Source organism: Hemitrygon akajei, chromosome 15 (assembly GCF_048418815.1).
Source record: "Hemitrygon akajei chromosome 15, sHemAka1.3, whole genome shotgun sequence".
NCBI lineage: Eukaryota > Metazoa > Chordata > Chondrichthyes > Myliobatiformes > Dasyatidae > Hemitrygon > Hemitrygon akajei.
Window position 1 is genome coordinate 51,406,418 of NC_133138.1, and position 22,844 is coordinate 51,429,261.

At 39.8% G+C, this 22,844-nt stretch overlaps 1 protein-coding gene across 3 annotated transcripts in view; it reads left to right on the forward strand.

Moving 5' to 3' along the window:
• Nucleotides 1-12,872: 12,872 nt before the first annotated feature.
• Nucleotides 12,873-22,844, forward strand: part of LOC140739349 (protein phosphatase 3 catalytic subunit alpha-like) — a 414,361-nt gene continuing 404,389 nt past the window's right edge. Inside the window, exon 1 of one of the 3 annotated variants that reach the window (XM_073067568.1) lies at nt 12,873-13,055. In XM_073067568.1, coding sequence (XP_072923669.1) covers nt 13,001-13,055 — 55 coding nt within the window. In that variant the 5' untranslated portion in view covers nt 12,873-13,000. The remainder of the gene's footprint in view (nt 13,056-22,844) is intronic. The other 2 variants (XM_073067567.1, XM_073067569.1) reach the window with 2 other exon arrangements.

The window sequence follows — 22,844 nt, forward strand, 5'->3', positions numbered from 1 at the left end:
GCACAATTTGCTTTTCCACTCAATACTCAGTCCCCTTGTCCAAATCATTAATGTATAGCACGAAGAGTTGTAGACTTAAAACCAATCCCTGCGAAACTCTGCTCACCACTGATTGCCATACAGGAAATCACCAACTTATCTCAACATTCTCCCTTCTATTGATTAAACTGTCCTCTATCCATGTTAATACATTACCAGCAACTCCATGCACCCTTATCTTATAGGTAAGTCTTTCATGAGACACTTTATCAAATGCCTTCTAGAAATCCTGGTGCACAATATCCACTTATTCCCCTCTACTGCACTCGTTATATCATCAAACAACTCTGGTAAGTTTGTCAAATAGGTCCTGCCCTTCATGTATCTATGCTGTTCCATTTGCCTAATGGAATAACTTCTATCTAGGTATCTCGCTATTTCTTCCTTAACAATAGCTTTAAGCATTTTCCTGATTTTATGATATGTTAGACTAACAGTTACCTGCCTTTAGCCTACACTGTTTTTATAAACAGTGGCATAACTTTTGCTTTCTTCCAATCCGCTGGGTCTGGAGAATTTTGTAAGTGATCACAAACTCCTTTACTATATTACTTTCACTACCTTGCAATGCAATCTATTTGTACCAGGGGACTTGTTTACCTTTAAGCCCACTAGCTTGCTCAGCACGAAGGGGAATTTCTTTACTCAGAGGGTGGTAGCTGTGTGGAATGAGCTTCCAGTAGAAGTAGGTTCGGTATTGTCATTTAAAGTAAAATTGGATAGGTATATGGACAGGAAAGGAATGGAGGGTTATGGGCTGAGTGCAGGTCAGTGGAACTAGGTGAGAGTAAGTGTTCAGCATGGACTGGAAGGGCCGAGATGGCCTGTTTCCGTGCTGTAATTGTTATATGGTTATATGGTTATACGAATGTCACCCATATCTGCTTTATAAACTTCTGAACCAAGAAGTTATAACTTTATAACCAACTTTATAAACTTCTTTGTTGTCAGTGATTGTATTGAGGTTGTTGCCTCTAATTGTATCCATAATATCTCTGACTTGTTAGATATGTCCTCCACTGTGATAATTAACCTAAAATAGTCATTTAAAGCTTTAGTTATTTCCACATTACTCAATATTAATTCCCTCCTCTTATCTTCCAAAGGGTCTACTTTGACTTTGGCCACACTTTTCCACTTTACATAATTATAGAAACTTTTGCTGTCTGTTTAATATTTTCTGCAAGTTTACTTTGATGATCTATCTCCCCTTTCTCTATTGCTTGCTTCGTGGTTCTTTGCTGCTTTATAAAGATTTCTCAGTGTTCCAGCTTTCCACTGCTCTTGAAGATTTTGTATGCAGGAACTTTTAGTTTGATACTTCCTTTATTTCCTTGGTTATCCTAGGATTTGGGTTGTGAGGTGGAGATACATCTCTACCAAAGACTCCTATCTACTACACTGCAGGTCACCCTTGGACAAGGTTTAGCACCTGCTTACCCCCTCCCCGATCAGGGTCACGTGAAGATAGTGGATGGTCATATAGGCAGCTGGTGCATATCACAAGTCCTGGTTGTGTGACCACTGATGGCAGGCAGACAACCTCTGAAGAGTATGTTAATGGCTGGGGCCACCCATCTTGTAAAGGCACTGCAAAAGAAGGAAATCTTTCAGTAGAAAAATTTGCCAAGAACATTCAGGGTTAAGACCATGATCGCCCACATTGTACCTTGTATGACGTGACACATGATGATGATGATAATCCTAGGATGGCTCTCACCACCCACACTGTCCTTTTTTTTAACTGGAATGTACTTTTGCTTTTGCTGAGCTCTCTGAAAGTCTTCCACTGTTACTCAACTATCGCACCATGTAGCCCTTGTTCCCAGTCCGTACTAGCCGACTACTCCCTCATCCCATTATGTCTTCCTTCTTTAGGAATTATATGCTGGTTTTAGATCAAACTATTGAATTGTTCACCCTGTAAATAATTTCCTTCTTCCTTCTGCTCCTCCTGCTCCAAATGAATGATTCAATAGTTTGATGGAGCTCAGGGTCTGGGTGACTGTTCTGTTTTTCTGCTGGACTGGCTCCTCTCTAGGGTTTGTTTGATTGTGTCGTACAAAGCCCATGGTGATGAAGGCTCTGTTGGGTTTGTTCTGTTGGGCTTCTGTAGGTTGATCAAAAGCTGATCTTGAGACCAGTGTTATCCTGCACTCTGCAGACCCCTTCAGGATGAAGGAGTCATGTACTCTTCCCAGACAGGTGGCATTCACCATGAAGAAATGTTTATCATCTGTAGCAACATGCCCATTGAAGGTGTGAAAGCCTTTCACCTGGTAAATCACAGGAGTGCCAATAGGTTCATGAGTCAAGGCAAAGGCTGCCTTGAAAGCTGCAATGCCACCAAATCCCAATACTGGAGTTGCCACCGACTTTTCCCTGAAATCAAAGAAATGAAATTTTTTTTTCCACAAATAAAATGCTTGGATGACTTCTCTGATATGGTTGTGGGCCATAACCTCAGAGACTTTGCTGCATTTGTGTATCCGGGATCAAAGACTGGAGGCCCGGAGGTAGTCTGTCCTGTGGCTGGAGGCCTCTCCACGTGCATGAGAGTGGGAGATTGGGAAAGGGAAGGGGCTTGTTTTGTTGTTAATATATTTCTTTGTTTTGGTGTTGTTGTATGTATTGTTCTGCTGAACGTTGTGGGCATGCTATGCTGGTGTTCAAAAGTGTGGCAGCATTTGCGGGCTGCCCCCAGCACATTCTTTGGATGTAGGTTGTAATGCAAATGGCACACCTTGCAGTCTGTTTCAATGTACATGCAATAAATAAACTGAATCTGAACCTGACAAGAAACGTAACCTTGACTTTGTTGTGCTCTTTGCATGCAAGCCTGATATTGGGAAAATGTCAGGTGCACTAATTTCAATTGTGCACTGAAGTGTACAGTCCAAATTATCATCCAGTTCAAATTCAACCAGAACTGGTCTCCTTCAGGTTAAGATTGGCACCAAAACATGAGATGCTATGCAATTCAGTTCTTGGTTCAGAAGTTTATAAAGCAGATATGGGTGACATTCGTATAACCATATAACAATTACAGCACGGAAACAGGCCATCTCGGGCTTTCTAGTCCATGCCGAACACTTACTCTCACCTAGTTCCACTGACCTGCACTCAGCCCATAACCCTCCATTCCTTTCCTGTCCATATACCTATCCAATTTTACTTTAAATGACAATACCGAACCTACTTCTACTGGAAGCTCATTCCACACAGCTACCACTCTCTGAGTAAAGAAATTCCCCTTCGTGCTACCCCTAAACTTTTGCCCCCTAATTCTCAACTCATGTCCTCTTGTTTGAATCTCCCCTACTCTCAATGGAAAAAACCTATCCACGTCAACCCTATCTATCCCCTTCATAATTTTAAATACCTCTATCAAGTCCCCCCTCAACCTTCTATGCTCCAAAAGAATAAAGACCTAACTTGTTCAATCCTTCTCTGTAACTTAGGTGCTGAAACCCAGATAACATTCTAATAAATCTTCTCTGTACTCTCTCTATTTTGTTGACATCTTTCCTATAATTCAGTGACTAGAAATGTACACAATACTCCAAATTCGGCTTACCAATGCCTTGTACAATTTTAACATTACATCCCAACTCCTATACTCAATGCTCTGATTTATAAAGGCCAGCATACCAAAAGCTTTCTTCACCACACTATCCACATGAGATTCCACCTTCAGGGAACTATGCACCATTATTCCTAGGTCAAGCTCTGCATTTCTGAAACTACATTTAAAACTCAATTGTCATAGTTGATTGAGTAGTTGTTTTTCCACTACTTGCTCATATTTTCTGTGATGCCTTTCTGGAAAAATTTGGAAAGCATAAATCTTGTTGCCTGCACTTGTTCCCCATGAATCTTTTCCCACTCCATATCTTTGCTTCCTCTTGTACTGGTGTCTTTCAAATGAAGTCTGAAGGTGTTCATGAATCTCTCAGTTTGCGCAAAGAATATTCACTCTTCTGGAGAGAATGAAATGCTGACTTATGAAAATTTTTAAAAATATTTTGATTTAGAAGTTTATTTAAGAAAATTGACCATGAAGTGTAGCTTCAGTGCTCAGCTGAAGGAAAACATTTTACTTGTCATGTCAAAATAAAGTAAGCTAAAATATAGATTCTGAATTCAGGCCATTTAGGTCTTTTAACATCCGATGTTCTTGTAATTACTAATGTGCACAATATACACAACAAAAGCAATATAACTTACTTGTTTCAGAGATTGTTTAACATTGTAATTAGAGCATAAATTAGTTCAGTTACTGAGGGAAATCTGGAGGATATAAAGTTATGAAATGTGTGGAATCCTGTGGTCAGAATCTCAGATTGCTAAAGCACAGGAGCTACCATTTGGCACAGAACAAAGAAGTTAAAGCTGTCTGACATTTTTACAGAAAGGCAAAGTCAGTCAGTGATCTGGGGATTAGCAGTGGTTTCAGAGAGAAGGCTGCTGTTGAAGTGGTGAGTCTTCCTGTGTTGTCTCCAGAGCCATTCAGCGAATGGAAGACGGAACATACTGTGCTTCCTGGCTTATCTCCTGGGCTCATCCTTGTGCCTCTCTGTGGTGCCTGCATAGTTTTGACCAGCTTTCTTCAGAATGAGAAATTTATCCAGTTGTCAATGAGATTACATATCATAATTACAATCAGAGTCAGATTTAATATCACCAGCATATGCAGTGAAATTTGTTAACTTTACGACAGCCGAACAATGAAATACATGATAGATAACTATGGAGAAACAAACTGAGTGACAGTAAGTATCCACATAAGTTAAGTTAAAATAGGTAGTGCAGAATAACAGAGATAAAGAAGTTGTGAGGTGGTGTTCATGGTTACAAAGTCCATTCAGGAATCCAATGGCAGAGGGGAAGAAGCTGTTCCTGAATTGCTGAGTGTGTGCCTGTGGTGAACTACATATACCTGTCTGGACATGCCCTCCTGCTGACTGCTCCTGTGACTCCTCCCACGGACCCTGGTATAAAGGCGATTGGAGATACTGCCCCGGCCTCAGTCTCCAGGATGCAGTGTGGTGGTCAATTGTTGCTTGTTCTTTCTTCCAGCCAATAAAAGCCTATATCTCGCCTCACGTCTCCAAGAGTTATTGATGGTGCATCAGTGCCTTCAGGTGTTTTTAACTCCTACCCAACATATGGTTCATGAGTAAGCTTCAGTGGAAGATCTTGATACAATCTCACCAAATGTTCAGTCCATCCGGAATTTTCTATACAGACTGGTGACCACTGTTCTCAAACACCTCATTGCTGGTGATTTATAGAACTTCTTTGAAATTATAGTAATTGAGCAATTCAGTTCACTTTACAAATAGCATGTAGCTTATGCTCCTTACATACACATAAGAAGAATTGCCAACATTATAACTGTCTTTCTTCCATTTTAACGGTCTCTCTCTGTTTTCCTCTTTTTTACCAATTCCTTTTTCTTTTAAGAATAATCTCATTTTGTGAAGTGTTTTCAAAATTAGAACACTTTTTAAAAAAATGCTAAATCTAATGGAAGTCGGGGTAGACTACCTGAACACTTCGACAAAGTGACAGGATTATTCTGCCTCTTCAGTCACTTGAACTAATCCATTCGGCTATGGAGAATATCTCTGTGGTGGGACAGATTAATGATCTGATCTGGTATCGGTTCCTGGAATTGTTGGGGCAGATGGAGATTTATGAATCAGTGCGTCCCCCTCAGGTAAATGGTCCTCGTCATAACGATCAGGTCACTCTATTTCTTTCTCTAACTTTTGTGGACTTTGAAGATGCCTGTTCTGCCTGATTTCACCTTGTGATGTTCTGATCACAAACAGTCATGGTGCATGCTGCCAGACTATTGTTCCTTTGGTGAATTGGTCTGGAACCAAAACAGCTTCACCACTCCTGAGCAGCGGCAAAGATTTTGCTCTGTATCCATATCATGCATGCTCTTCATTTTCTCACGCTGTGTTGTCACAAAATTTCTCACTTTGTCTCAAAATTTTTCACTTTGTCTAAGTCTGGTAAGTGATGTTGGAGAAGGGAGGAGAGAACAGGTAGGCTTGTTTTTGGTCTCCGGCCCATTGACAGCTCTGATGGACTGTAGCCATTTGCAAGAGGTGTGGAGCGATAAGCTAGCACTGCCTTGTAGGTGTCTTTTGCCTTCAGTAGGAGACTCTTAACAGTTTGCATTTCTCTTTCTGCTTCTCAGTTTTCCTGTGGGTACTGTGGACTGCTTTTCTGATGTTTGAACTCACAGTCCGTAGCAAAGGCTTTGAATTCTGAGCAGCTGAATTGTGGACTGTTGTCTGACACAAGTGTCTCTGGTATTCCACTGTGAGCGAATACAGCTTTCAGGTGCTGTATAACTGCTGCTGAGGTTGTAGAGGACAACTTGGACGTCTCAACACTCCATGAGTAGCAATCCAGAGTGAGAAGATATTTGTCTCTTTTCAGTTGGAAAATATGTTTGGCTGCATTTACCATTGAAAGTCTGGGAATTCTGAGGGATGGTGAGGTTTAGCATGATTTTTGTGCAGTTTTCTTCATGCTTCAGATTGCATTACATAATCTCTCAGTTGTGTGTTCAGAACTGGCCACCACAGAGATTGCCTTACTCTTGGGTGACATTTTTTGATGCCTTGATGTCCTTGGTGGATTTGACTGATGAGTTGGGTGTGCATAGTAGCAAAATTAATGAGATTGGAGCCTTTGGCAGCAAATCATCAGGAATGGTGAGTGTGTCTCTTTCAAGCCAGTAAGGTCTGAGTTTGTGAGATCCTTTTGGAACAGCTGGCAATCCATGCTCCCAGTACAGCATGACCTTGCTACAGATTTGAATAAACTTCTCCTGCCTCACTGAATTATTCAATTTTATTAGATCAACACAGATCTTCACTGTGCCATCTGGCTTGGGAACAGGAACAAAGCCCACACACCACTCAATAGGTCAATTCACTCTAGTTATGATATCAAGTGCCTCCATTTTCTTCAGTCCAACTTGACTTTGTTCATCAATGGGACTGGTATATACCTCTCTGTGGTCAGAGAGTGGGGCGTCACTCCTGACTTCATTTGGATAAAATATTCTTCTTTCAGTACCCTGGCTTGTCTCCTTTTTACAGAGGGAAGTTGTAAACATTCCGTTGACACAGAGCTTATGTTCTCCTGGCCCCATGACCATTTCCTTTGCTGGATTTAGCATAATGCTTGTTTTCTTCACCAGTTTTGTGAACAGATGTTCAAGAATGGCTGTAACATCTGTGCAGGTCTATTTTGAATGTTACTGCCTCACTGCCTCATTTTGCAACGGTACCATGGTACACCAGCCTTGTCCATTTGAATCTAGAGCCCCAGGGACAACTTACCCTACGTCTGTATCATGGTCTTCTTTGACAACAAATCTGTCTCTAATGAACTCATTTGTCAGATTTCCATATGTACTGTTGTCTGACGGCATACAGTGCTGTGGTAAAGTCATTTATACTTACAGCTGGCTCGTGTTTTCTAGAGTTGAACTTTGCCCTCTCATATATCAAATTTGCTGTGAAATATTCTTTGAATTTGTCCTGCATTGTTTTGTACTCCTTTTTCTGAGTATCTGTCAGTCTTAATCCATTCATGATGTCCTCTGCTTTGTCACCCATGCAGTATATCTGTGTGGTTACATGATGCTCTTCCAAAGCCTGAGTGAGATTGCTTGCGACCCTAAATTTCTCAAAGCATCTGAGCCATCTCCCAAAGTTTAGAGAAATTAAATGTCTCAGAGGGGTTTATTAGGTAAGTAAATGTAGGTACTGTACATATTTGCTTAATTTTCCTGTTAAATGCACACAAAACACTGGAGGAACTCAGCAGGCCAGGCAGCATCTATGAAAACGCCAACTGTACGTTTCTCCATAGATGCTGCCTGTCCTGCTGAGTTCCTCCAGCATTTTATGTGTGTTGCTTAGATTTCCAGCATCTGCAGATTTTCTCTTACTTGTAACTTTCCTGTTTGTTTGTTTGTTTATTTATTATGTTATTTATGTGGACTACAAAAGTCTTTTTTATTTCCCTGAGAGTTTGACTGACTTCTCTGCTGTGTTTGTGTCTCTGTGCACTTTCCCGGGCTAGTGGCCCACAGATTATTACAATGCATTCACTTTTGGTGCAGCCTGAAAGTGTTGCCTAGCAACCCTAGCCATTATCAGCTTAGTTAGTAAACTAGCAAAGGCAGCTCAGATTGATAAATCTCTGGATATCGTTCATAAATAGATGCAAACAAGAGCAGTCTTACTGTAAATTCTTTATTGTTGGGAATCTCCTTTGGTTTGTAGCTTGAATTCATCAATGACCTTTTGACACCATGCTGTGTTTGTTAATGAGGGAGAGTGCAAAGCATGCACCAGGAGGCCAGCATGCAGGACATCCAACTGAATTTTATTGGTAACACTACTTGTACAATATGTGAACTCCTGTTGTGTGGGAGTGGCTAACTGAGTGACATAGGAATAGTCTTATTAACTACCAAAACAGTGCACACTCTTCAATATTTTCTGAGCCAGATAAGCACCAAATCTTTGCAACCAGGGTTGACAAGTTATTGTTCCAAACACTTGATTGAAGACTACCAAAGGTGATATATTCATCTCACTTTGTCCATCAGCGCTAATTGAGCTGCTAAGAGATGAACTGAGGTGGGAGAAATGAGCTACAATGTCAAAGGCTTCCTGGCTGATGTAGATGTTGAGTGGGAAATTAATATCCTCTGACATGACAAATGTTTTCTTGACACTGATTACCATGCTGAGCTTGGCACATTTCAGGACTTGCTCACCATGACCTGCAGTCCATCAGCTAAATTACATTGACAAATTCAATATTATCGGGGATTGGATACTGAGTAATGAGTTGGGTGACATGCTCTTTGCTCTGAAGTTGTCCAATGTTGGTCAACCTGCCTTCCATCCTCCATTCAGTCAGTATACCAGAATGATTGTTTTGAGATACATACTTGAAAGGAATGACAAAGATTACAAAGTCAACAGATAGTAAAATAGAACCTTGCTACAAACCAATATGTTGCACAAATACAAGGTAATGTTTCAAAGACTGAAAAGCTCTATAACACTGTCATGAGATTTAGAGGGATTCTGTGAAATAACCTTTTCATGCAGAGTGCAGTTGGAATCTAGAACATAATACCTGAGCAAGTGTTAGAAGCAAACTCTCTGACAAAATTTAAGGACTTTTCCAATGAGAATGTAAATGATCAAGTCATAGAAGACTATGGACCAAGTGCTGGTGAATAGAATTGGTATAATGATGGTAGGCATGGACCTTCTAGGCCATGGGGCCTTTTCTGTGATGCTTGACTCTATAATTAACAATGAGTATCATTAAATCAGCTGGTAAGATGGTACTTCTGACTGGAAAACAGACATCATCATAAAGTCTAAAGTACAATCATGCCTTTTCAAGCCTTCCCTGGGCTATAACCCAGCCATTGAATATTATGGTAGTGTTATAAATAATGTTATTTTTCAGGCTGCCAATTTAACTCATCTTCTCTAGCAATATTTATTTATCTATTTGCACCCCACAACCCTGAATAACTCTAACCTAGTCACAGGACAATTTACAATGACCAATTAACATACTTGTTATGTCTTTGGACAGTGGGAGGAAACTGGAGAACCAGGAGAAGACCCACGCATTTCACGAGGAGGAGGTAAAGAGACTCCTTATGGAACAGCACAGGAATTGAACTCTGAACTCTGGAATGTCCTGAGCTGTGGCCTTTGAGTTAAAAGTAACCTAAATCTTTGCAGCTCACTTCACCTCTTTCCCAACATCCATTGATGTCTTCCTAATAGATCTAATATTTCAGTGAACAAAGAACATTACAGCATTGTACAGGCCCTTTGGCCCATGATGCTGTGCTGACCTTTTATCCTATGATTAATTTAATCCTTCCCTCCTACATAATCCTCTATCTTTCTGTCATCCATGTACGTATCTAAAAGTTTCTTAAATGCCCCTAATGTATCTACTTCAGCCACCACCCCAGCTAGTTGTTCCACGCACCCACCACTCTCTTGTGTAAAGAACTTAATTCTGACATCACCTCCTATAGTTTCCTCCAATCACTTTAAAATTATGTCCCAAAGCCATTTCTGCCCTGGAAGAAAATTTCTGGCTATCCACTCTACCAATGTGTCTTATCATCTTGTACATCTCTATGAAGTCACTTCTCGTTCTCCTTCATTCCCAAGAGAAAAGTTCTAGCTCGCGCAAACTATCTTCAGAAGACATGAGGAAATCTGCAGATGCTGGAAATTCAAACAACACACACAAAATGCTGGTAGAACACAGCAGGCTAGGCAGCATCTATAGGGAGAAGCGCTGTCGACGTCCTGACGAAGGGTCTCGGCCCGAAACGTCGACAGTGCTTCTCCCTATAGATGCTGCCTAGCCTGCTGTGTTCTACCAGCATTTTGTGTGTGTTGTTGTTCAGAAGACATGCCCTGTAGTCCAGGCAACATCCTGGTAAATGTTCTCTGCATCCTTTTTAATGATTCCATATCCTTCAGAACTGAACACAATGTTCCAAGTGTGGTCTAACCGGGATTTTACAGAGCTGCAACATTACCTCACAGCTCTTGATCTCAGTCATCTGACTATTGAAGACCAACACATCATGTGCAATCATATGCTTTCCTATGCAGCAACTTTGAGGATCGATGGTGACCAAGGGGGACCAATATTCTTATGGGCATGTTTGTTAGAGCTGTTGGGAAGTGTTTAAACAAACTTGGCAGGGGATTGGGAACCAAAGTGAAGAGACTCAAGATAGGATGGATGGTTAAAAAAACAAAGATAGCATAAAGTCAGACTGTCGGGAAGGGCAGGCAGATGAAAGGACAAATTTGCAGCCAACAGTGTGATTATCAGTGCATTAGGAATGCAGAATCAAAATAGATAGCAAATAAAGTAATTAAAATATTATATTTCAATGCTCGGAATATAAGAAATGAAGTGGATGATCCTGTTGCACTTTTAAAGATGGTCAGGTATGATGTTGTGGACATTGCTGAATCATGGCTGGAGGATGATTGCAGTGGGAGCTGAATGTCGGAGGGATAGGAAGGTAGGCAGAGGGGTAGCATGGCTCTGCTGGTAAAGAATGGCATTAAATCATTAGAAAGATGTGACATAGGATGGGAAGCTGTTGAATCCTTGTGTGTTGAGTTAAGAAACTGCATGGGTAAAAGGACCCTGATGGCAGTTATATACAGGCCTCCCAACAGCAGTTGGGATGTGGACTACAGATTATAATGGGAAATAGAAAATGTATTTCAAAAGGGCAATGTTATGACAGTCATGGGTAATTTTAACATGCAAGTACATTGGGATATCAGGTTGGTAATGGATCTGAAGAGAATGAATTTGTTGAATGCCTATGAGCTGGCGTTTTAGAGCAGTTTGTCATTGAGCATACTGGGGGATCAGCTATACTGGTTTGAGTGTTATGTAATGAACCTGTGGCGATTAGGGAGCTTAAGATAAAGGGACCCTTAGGAGACAGTGATCACAATATGATTGAGGTGTGTGTGTGTGTGTGTGTGTGTGTGTGTGTGTGTGTGTGTGTGTGTGTGTGTGTGTGTGTGTGTGTGTGTGTGTGTGTGTGTGTGTGTGTGTGTGTGAGAATAGTTTCAATATGTGATCAAATAAACTGTTGTGTCCTTTCATAATCAAATGTCCTGTATACATACACTCTTGGAGGTCAACTGGGGGGGGGGGGGAATATGGGGTTCGGGGGGGTGGTGCTACCTCCCTGAAATGAGTTTTGCAGGGTGGGATGTCTGCAAATGTACATGTTGATGTTGAAACATACTGAATTAAACTGAACAAATAAATGAGTAGTTAAAACGAACAGTGCAGATGTCAGGATTTGAACAAATCCACAAATAACATCGGGAAATCAGTTGTGAATTAATTACCATTTATAATCATTTAGATGTCATTTGGAGGATATACAAAAATTGTAATTAATTTCCTTTTTATTTGAACTAAAGTATACAGAAATTTTATTCCCACGCATAGGTAGCTCCTACATAAATTTCGAAATGTAATCTGAAACTAAAACAAAAGCCAGAGATTCTCATCTGATAAGACATCAGAGATCAGAGTTCACCTTGCGTGCTACATCTCTCGCGAAAGCGTTTCAGCAAAATAAATTAAAATGCTATTCGATAAAGAATTCAACATTTATTAAAAAATACAGCGAAAATTATCGAAAGTCCACCACCCAAACATTAATGCATGTTCTCCCAACATATGCTGCCAAAACTGACATCTCCCGCCCCCTCATCGTTCTTTCCTATTTCAACAGATATGATGCAAAGCGCGACCAGCCAGTCTTGTTTACTGAGCATTTTATTGCAGATTCTCCCATGTACTTTTGCATCAGCTACTCAGACTTCATTTGGATTTTCCTTCTTGCTCGTGACAATGCAAGAACAATATCACCATTGTATGTTTGTGCGTGTGTGACTGCGTGCGTGTCTGTGGCGGTGGTGGTGGTGGGGGGGGGGGGGGAGGACAGAGGGTATCCCTGTACCTCCGTGAGAGGGCAGTATGAGGCTGACCCTGGCACCAGTTGCGTGGGAGTTCCCCGAGCGGGCGCTCTGCCGCCGCTGCAGCTGCTCCGCTGCTGCGAGCGCGGCGCCTCGTGACGCCCGAGCCCCTCTGGGCGTGCGCGGTGCCGCCGCGATCGCGCGTGGGCTTTTCGTTCCCACGCCTCTCGCGGCGCGTGCACGCCCCGCCGACGCCGCCGCCGCGCGTGCCCGCCCTCGCCCGCTCGCTCGCTCCCTCTGAGCAGAGCAGCGCTGCCCGGGTGATGCTGTAGCAACTGCAGCCTACCGCACGCTGCACTCGGGACAACGGAGCCAGCCTGAACCCATTGCATTCGCTCATGAAGATGTCCAACAATGACATTAATATATCGTCCACGGAAAGGATGGTAAAATGTGAGTACACGCCAACGTTAAGATGCACCATCGATTAAAAAAAACATGAATGCATAGCTAGAGAACAATTTCAGACAATTGAATACATATGTGATGATGGTGACACCGTTCTGTGGAAGCATTGGGAGCTCATGCAGATCGTTGGGAACCTTTGGAGAGAGAGAAAAAAAGCATATAGCATTCCATCTCACTGTCTTGTTTTAAGAGAATCGTTGCAAAAATAATGTTCTAGCCGTTGAATGTTTTTCGTTTGCTAATTAAATTTCATCGCGGTGACAGGTATTGCTTTGGTGTGTGAAGGCTCTAATTCTGTTAGTTACAATTATCCCTATTTTTTGAGCATGGGTGTCGCTCGTTTGCTGTTATTCCAGTCAACCTTCCCACCTATTGCCAACTATAATTATTTAGATTTTTCAAAGCAGACTGGCGCTGTCCAAAAGGCTGCTGCTGATCTCCACGCAAGCCACTTGGTCAACGCATGCAAAAATAGATTTGGGCTACATATTTTACAATTAACAAGAGCAGTGACCTCGTTTTCTGCTTGTTTTATTTATGATAAAGCCTTCCGTTTATTTTGGTTTCCGCATTTAAAGACACCGCCCGAGTGGAATATGCGTTTTATTGCAGTGGCTTCGCGACAACGTCCATTTCGGAGTGTGTGGGTGATTCCCTCTCTTAAAGGTCTCCCCTGGCGTTCAGAACATCCACGCAATAGGCGTTACTGCAGATTCCTGTTTATAACTGGATGGGAAGGGGGGGGGGGGGAAGAGAGATTTTGGAAGAACCCGCTTGTTGATGGTACGAATGTTGTACTTGGTTATATCGGAATGAGACAACGATTGGCAGCGATGAGTGGAACGAGTCGGTGGGATTGGGATTACCTTTGTGGCAGTTGTGCATTCCACATTGCTCAGTGTCGGGATGTTTATGGAAACACGAGGCACTGTGGAGTTAATTGAAATCTGATTACCAGAGAAAAAAAATCCTTTATACTGGAGGGTAAACGACGTCAGAATGCGATAATCTTTACGTGTCTCGTTAGACGGGTTTGCTGAATATTGGCGCTGGTTCACCCCCCCCCCCCCCCATCCCATTGAATGCAATAGCATAATAACTAAGCAGTTACAGTTTAGGACGTGCAGGACTGCATTATTAGGCAAATTGGTTTTAGTATCCTGTTTATCATTATGGGTGTTGTAAAGATAATTTTTCTGGCTGACAAGCCCTCTATTTTGCACAAAATTGGATTTCCTACGTATTTGCTGTATTCTATTTATTCTTTTCAGGAAGTATGAACTGCTTACTTTTATTGTTTATTGATCGAATTTTTAGTGTGTGTGTAAACAACCACCATTGACTTAGTGAAAATAAGAACCGTTGAACAGCATATAAAATATGAACTGAGTAATCAAGAGCCAATTTTTTTTCAAAATTTACACATTTGTTTAAGATTTTACATAAAAGAAACTATTTTGAACATTCACCTCACATTGGTCAGTTCACCACCTCCACAGTTTAAAATACTGTCTATTCAATTGCTCCACGATAGTTAAGTTGCTTTCAGATGGTAAAGTAAAAATAAAAAATAGAAACTTATAAGAGAAAATGTTTAAAAAGACTTTTATGAGCTTGGTGCATGGAGCTTATGAAAATAAAGGGCTAGGAGTAACACTAGGTAATTTCTAAAGTAAGTACATGTTCTGCACAGTATTGTGGGCTGAAGGACCTGTATTGTGCTGTGGGTTTTCTATGTTTCTATGATCTTGCTATGCTAAAAATGCTAGAAAACCATGGATGCACTTTCAAAGTATCATTACTTTTCTAATGAAGGAAACATTTTTCAATGACTTTCCTGTGATGTCATTCGAAGCCAAGACACTTGGACAACTCTGTAATTTGCTGTAATTCGAACAAAAGATAGCAGCTTGGAATCTACCTATCCCAGCACTTGATTTTTAATGTTGAGTTCACTGAAGTGGGACTTGAACCCAAAGCCTCTGATTTATGATGAACTTGCTTTCAGTAGAGTCATTGCTGACAACGAGGGTTCATTGATTGATTCTTTACAGTTACCCATGAGGTTCCTTAGTTAGTTATTTAAGTTAAAGCACAATTAAGGCTGTTGCAAATAAGACTGCCAGATTGCTGGTCAGGGAAACATAATTTCTCTCACTTTCACAGCAAGGAGTAGGATGTTGCTTGTGATGTGATGATCAGCTTGCTGTTAGTCTTAAACATGTTGATGTGTCTATTAGCTGACCCGGAGCTCGTTGGTCCTGGCTTTTATGCTGCAATACTGTTTTCCGGATGGTAGCAGCTGAAACAGTTTGTGGTTGGGGTGACTCGGATCCCTAATGATCCTTTGGACTCTTTTTTACACAGCTTTCTTTGTAAATGTCCTGAATAGTGAGAAGTTTACATCTACAGATGCGCTGGGCTGTCTGCATCACTCTCTACAGAGTTCTGTGATTGAGGGAAGTACAGTTCCCATACCAGGCAGTGACGCAGCCAGTCAGGATGCTCTCAATTGTACCCCTGTAGAAAGTCCTTAGGATTTGGGGGCCCACACCAAACTTCTTCAACCGTCTGAGGTGAAAGAGGCACTGTTGTGCCTTTTCCACCACACAGCTGGTATCTACAGACCACGTGAGATCCTCAGTAATGTGTATGCCGAGAAACTTAAAGCTGCTCACACTCTCAACCCTAGATCCATTGATGTCAATAGGGGTTAGCTTGTCTCTAATCCTCCTCTAGTCCACAACCAGCTCCTTTGTTTTAGCGACATTGAGGGAGAGGTTGTTTTCTTGACACCACTGTGTCAGGGTGATGACTTCTTCTCTGAAGGCTGCCTCGTTATTATTTGACATTAGGCCAATCAATGTAGTATCATCAGCAAATTTAATTTGCAGATTGGAGCTGTGGTTGGCGACACAGTCATGGGTATACAGAGAGTAAAGGAGGGGGCTTAGGACACAGCCCTGAGGGACACCTGTGTTGAGGGGCAGAGGTGAGGTATTTTACAATATCCTGATATTGTAAAATATTGCTTAAATTGCATATATGCTTTCATTATTGTAAACAAAAAACAGATGGTTTCCTTTTCAGCTTGCTAGCTCCTTCTGATTTCACAAACCTGTTCATAAAAATGTATCTGTAAGGATGATAGCCATGTAAGGTAGTCTAATGACTTTTGCAATTAAAGTGTACCTTTGTAATATTCTGTTTGGCCATCTGCAAAGCAAAGAGAATGATTCAAATATGCCAAAGTATCAAATACAATATCAAATACAAATTTCATTATCATGTGAAAGATCAGAATTAACTGAGGGTATTTTCATATATGAAAGCATAATGTTTGACAGCTTTGTAAGTTTAATTCATGATATACTTGTCTGAGCAACATAAGTTATTTGCTATAATAGGTTATTAAAACTTTGACAAGAAATCTAAAATAATGCTCCAGAGGAATAAATGAAACGTTCAGTATATAACACTGCAAAACACACAAAATGCTGGAGGAACTCAGCAGACCAGGCAGCATCTATGGAAAAGAGTACAGTCGAGGCCGAGACCCTTCAGCAAGACCCTTCATAAGTCCTGATGAAGGGTCTTGGTCCGAAACATCGACTGTACTCTTTTCCATAGATGTACCTGACCTGCTGAGTTCCTCCAGCATTTGTGTGTGTTGCTTGGATTTCCAGCATCTGCAGATGTTCTCTTGTTTGTGATTGGAGTATATAACACAGAACAGTAGCGCACAGTATAGGCCCCTCAGCCCATGGTGCAGCTCTAAGAACCTGGTGTTTTTTTAGATAGCAGCAATGAAGAAAGTGAATCATGCCGCAAGGAATCAGGAGCAGCAAGAAAAAGACAATACTGGAAGAAAAATGAATACAAAATACAATTGTTAAATGAAACAAAACAAAACTAATAACTGACAAGGACAGAAATCCAATAGAGAATGACAAAATGCTGCAAATGGTGTTGATGTACTAGTCGTTAACATTTCAGAGATGGTTTCTTCATCAAGAATTGTTTTGTTAAATGATCCATCCCTGCATCATTAACATATCAGTACATTTTTTCAGCTGTTGATCGACCCACCACCTCTTTAGACTCTGCCTGAACAGCTGACTAGGTTTTTGTGCTCAGGGTTCTGGTGTGAAGAACCAGGATACATTTTTTTTCCAGAACTTAATGAGCATTGTTTGGGACATGTAGGTGAAATACTCTGCCTTGAAATTGGTTATATAATACTACAGTCCAGTGTTAAAGGACTGAAAGTGATTTTCCCCAGATGCATCAGGAGTAAGTGAGATTCGGAGTTAAATAGTGCTGACACGTGAGCTGTTTTCAGCAACTCATTCCATCTAACCAGTGATTGCAGTCCGCTGACCCATTTGTTTAATGCTTGCATAGAATATTATTGGGAGCAACAAGGTTTCATTGATCTAAAATGCTCTATTCACTCACAATCCACCTTGGTTCATATTGCGCAGACTGCTTCACAGCCTCATGATTTCTGGGTGTACCTCTGCCTATGGTGGGAAATTGACTTGGATAGCCTCCTTTTAAGTTATTTACTAATTGGCTCTTCCTCTAATCTTTCTTCCTTTATCTGTATCATGATCTCACAAAATTTTGCCACAGCCTCTGATCATATCACTCTCCCACACCACCAATCACTTTCACCTCTTCCAACAATGTTTTGATCTCCACTCCCTCATCAATCATCAAACTGTCCACAGGAACACTGATAGCCATAAATAAACACCTTGTTCTTTCTTCCTGAATCTTCAGTATTACTGCTGTGTTGTCCATTTAAGCAGCAGGAAAGTGGAACATCTTTGTGTCTTTATCAGCCATGTTAACTGTGGGTCACTCAAGCTACCTTAAATAGTATTTCATCTTAAGAGTGGCTGCTCTTAGAGAGCTCTTCCCATAGTTGGACATTGTGCTGGTAATTCATGCTTTGTCTGTGACTTCTGAAATAATGCATGGCCAGTGTGTGTATTCACACGATAGGCACAGAACTGCATTGCACACAGCTACCCAGTCGTTCCTGATGCAATAATAAGCCCAGGATATTCTGCAGATGCTGGGAGTGCAGAACAACATGCACAAAATGCTGGATGTACTCAGCAAGTCAACTGTTCATTCATTTCCGTAGATTCCGTCTGACCTGCTGAGTTCCTTCAGCACTTTGTGTGTGTTGCCTATGCAATGCCTTCTGGGCATTTATTTCATGCATTGTACATTTCTTGTTTTATTGTTTTGTATCTATACACTTAAAATACAGAATGAGGTTTATTAAAATTGAGTAAGGTCTTAATACTTTGAATACTTTTTTAGGTTATTAAGAATATATTTTATCTCATTCATGGGTAACAGTACCACAGTGTTTCTTTCTCAAACATATCTTTATCGTTTGAGCACCATAAATTGTGTAATTTATTTATCCATCCATCCATGTGTCCATATATTTTTGCTTCCATTTTGTTTAATTTATAAAGGTAGACAGTGACTGCTTATGTTATCAAAAGAAAGGTCTGTGACCCTGCAGATTAAGTTGATGCATTTTTAGTTTTCACTCAGTAGCTAATATTGTACAACAAAATGCTGACACTAGTATTCCCTTCATAGAGAAAACCAAAGATAAGATTCACATAGGCCAAGTTATAAACTCCAGGACAGTCACCTAAAACATAATGTTAACCTAGCAGCAGAAATGAGAAATTGTGAGAGGGAGAAAGTTGAAGAATTGAAAAAATTACTTTAAATGGAGAACTTACAAAATAGAAAATAAGTTTTTTTAAACTTCTATTAATAATGATATTACATTTTGTGATGTTTTAAAAGTTAAATAATGTAATACATTTATTTGTGAATTATACTGAATTGTTGGTTTGCATTATTTTCTTCATTTTATGTTTTATGTTGACTTAGAATAGTGGTTTTAAAATACCGTGGCACTATATCAAGTATGTTGGCTGGTATTATTAAATATTTGCTCAAATAAGAATGATTACTGTACTTTTTAAAAAAAAACTTTTTTATTGAGTTTTCAAAAATAACAGAAAGAAAAAAAAATATTAAAAAATATACCTTTCCCCCCTCCCCTTAGCCCCTCCCCCCTAACATCCCTATAGAAAAAAAAGAAAGAAAAAGAAAGAAAGAAAGAGTGCCTGGATATCGGAAGATCCCCACATGCTCCATGGAGTTCGTAATAACTTTAGTATATATATTTATTTTTTTCCTCAAATAACCAATTATTTTATCTTCAGAGCACCTATATATTTAATCCTGTCTTTTGTAAATAAGGGCGCCAAATTTTCAAAAATGTTTCATATTTATCTCTTAAATTATAAGTAATTTTTTCAAGTGGAATACAGCTGGAAATTTCATTCTTCCAACGATCTATACTTAAGTATGCATCCGATTTCCAAGTAACTGCAATAGCCTTTTTGGCTACTGCCAGTGCAATTTTTATAAATTCTGATATTTATTCAATTTGGGTTTCGATTTTATCCCTTCAATATCACCTAATAAAAATAATATTGGATTATGTGGAAGTTGTGTTCCAATAATTTGTTCCAATAAAACTCTTAAATTTGTCCAAAAAGGTTGAATTTTAGAACAAGACCAAGTAGAATGTAAAAAAGTACCGATTTCTTGGTTACATCGGAAACACTGATCGGATAAATTTGGATTTAATTTATTTATTTTTTGTGGTGTAATATATAATTGATGTAAAAAATTATATTGCACTAATCTTAACTGGATATTTATTGTATTTATGATTACTGTACTGAGGAAATATAAAATTAATTTTTGTCCATGCTACATTTTTAAAATCCTGGCAAATTACATAATGTTATGAAAAGCATCAAACTACTGGAGGAACCTAGCGGGAGTTAACCTAAAACATCAATACCACAGATTTTGCTTCACCATTGAGTTCGTCCAGTAGTTTATTTTTACATCATCTGTAGTCTCTTGTGTCCACATGGTGCTAATTCCATTTCTCTGTTATATTTATGGGGATTTAACCAAAAATAAAATGGTATTCTTTGACAAATAGTTAATCTAAAAATTGAACTATAAATCCTAATTTTGATTGACAGACATAATGCAAAATAAAATCTAGGGTAGGATGAGATTAGAGGAAGTCCTGTTGATAAACTAATACCATTATAATATATAGGACATATTTCCTGTGGTATTGTAGTAATGTCATACAGTTCTCTAACATGGATTTGATTTTCAAGTTTCCTTCTTGTGTTGATTTATCATTGTTAGATAGTTGTGTAAGTACATTAACTTTTCCCAGCAAGATTGTATGCATGATAGACCTGTGAAGAAGTTTTGCAGGTTGGGGTATATGTGTGCATGCATGTGTGTGCTTTGTATGCTTAAACTGCAAGGTGTCAGCCCCGGTGCTGTGCGTGCTTGTGGAGTGAATCAAAGTGGACACGACCTTATAGAGTGCATTATTACTCGTGTTGTGAACATCCACTGAATTATGTCGTGCATAATTTACGAAGTCACACACATAGTGTGAATTCAGCTCAGTTATGCCTGGAGCTCTTAAAGCAGCAATTCATATAAGGGACTGATGCTTGAAGTGGCTTGACTGACTGCCTTTTTAGATTGGATGCTAACCTCATGATGTTAATCAGTGTGTAGTGCTGAGCTGATGCCACTGCTGTAGTTTTGGAGCTTAGCGCTCTAGCTAATGTTGTCTTTTGACCTCACATAACTGAATATACACTGGGCAGCCGGAAGATCTATCCACCAGTACAATTAAAAGGAACCATCACCACTTCTTTACTGTATGTATACAGGCTGGTCTTCTACATTGTAGCTCCAGCTTAATAATATAGTTTTATACTGAGTGCTCTACATATTCTGTATAGGCCACTGTCTCTGATGTGAAGGCCATTTCCATTTTCCCTCAATAGCGGATTGGACATGTCCACTCAAATTAGCTCTTCTTGCTAAATGTAAATCACTTAGTCATGCGCAAGAGATAGCAATGTACCAGTGAGTCCTGTGGAGTTAATGAGGAGGATGCAGTTGAGTAGCTAACAGTATGCTTCAACTATGTTCACAGTTCAAAGTAAAGTTTATTATCAGAAAACATACATGTCACCACATACAACCCTGAGATTATTTTTCTTGCAGGTATACTCAGCACATCTATAGAATAGTAACTGTAAACAGGATCAGTGAAAGAGCAATAGCATCAAAGACAATAAATAAGAGAAAATCTGCAGATCCAAGCAACACACACAAAATGCTGGAGGAACTAGAAGATAACAAACTGTGGAAACTATGAAATTTAGACTTAAGTATTTAACAATGTGGCATCATTTGAAGTTGGAGTGAAGTATCTGAATTCTAAGTAAAAGAATAAATTTATTGCAGTTGTTGTTAGATGAGAGGTGTAGGGGGGTGATTTGAGAAGAGTCTGAGCCAGTAGTACAGATGGTAAAATATAACACTAGAATGTAACATTTACTGAGCTTGAAACACTTGTGAGGTAATTGAATAGACTGTGGGTTGCATCCATATTCCTGCTGATTGACTCACAGGATTGAATTCCAGAGTTATCTACTAATCTTGTTTTCAGAGCTTATGTCTGACTGGCTTTGCAAATACAATCCATCTTCTAATTTGTATCTCTTCCACCTGAGGCTTCAGTACAGCACCTAGACATTTTGAAATCCATCTTTCCAATGTAGCTATTTTTGTTCAGGTATTTCCCTGGTCAGGTTTACAGCATGCAAAACTAAAAGGATCAAATGTACAAGCTTGCTTTAAGTATCCTTGGTTAGATTTAACTGTAGCTAGCCACTCAAGTTATTGGCTTCTGCTGATGCATCCAGGCATTGATGAGTGTTGTTAGTGCTGACTGAATGCTAAAATCATTTAAATGAGCAGTCAGCACAAAGTTAACATGTTGCCTGCGTTGCAATTAACAGTTGCAGTTTGATTATGGAGCACATTGCACTTTTCTGTTTTTGGGAGCTGCAGAAAGTTGTTCTTAATATCATTAGCGATATGAAGCCATTATTGAAACATTCTGGAGAGTTAACTTCTGGTACTTGGTTATGGAAACACCTGAGATGTTAAGTATGAGGAACATGGAAGGTAGTTCCACAAAGAACTGAAGTGAGCATACACCACAAGTACAGTTCAGTCAATGAGATTTCTCCTGCAAATTATTCATTTACAATTTAGTTTTTATTAAAATTATTCAGTAGAATTTGATCTGCTTGCAAATATATTGCTTTTTTAATAAAATTACCTACAAGTGAGATATTACACTCTTATTTCATTTTCATAAAATGTTCTCCAAATGTAAATCTTTGCTCATTAATCAACTATTTTCATATTCTACAAAAATATGTATTTTCATAATCCTACAAAAATAATGGATACTGTCAAGTCCATCATCGTTGAAGCCCTTCCCACCACTGAGCACATCTACTCAGAGCACTGTCGCAGGAAAGCAGAATCCATCTTCAAGGATCCTCACCACCCTGGCCATGCTCTCTTCTCACTGCTGCTATCAGGAAGAAGGTACTGGAACCTCAGGACCCACACCACCAGGTTCACAAACAGTCATTACCCCTCAACCATCAGGCTCTTGAATAAGTGAGCATAATTTCATTCAACTTTATCCGCCCCATCATTGAATTGTTCCCTCAACTTATGGACTCACTTTCAAGGACTTTTCATCTTGTGCTCCTGATATTAATTGTTCGTTTGTTTGTATGTATGTAT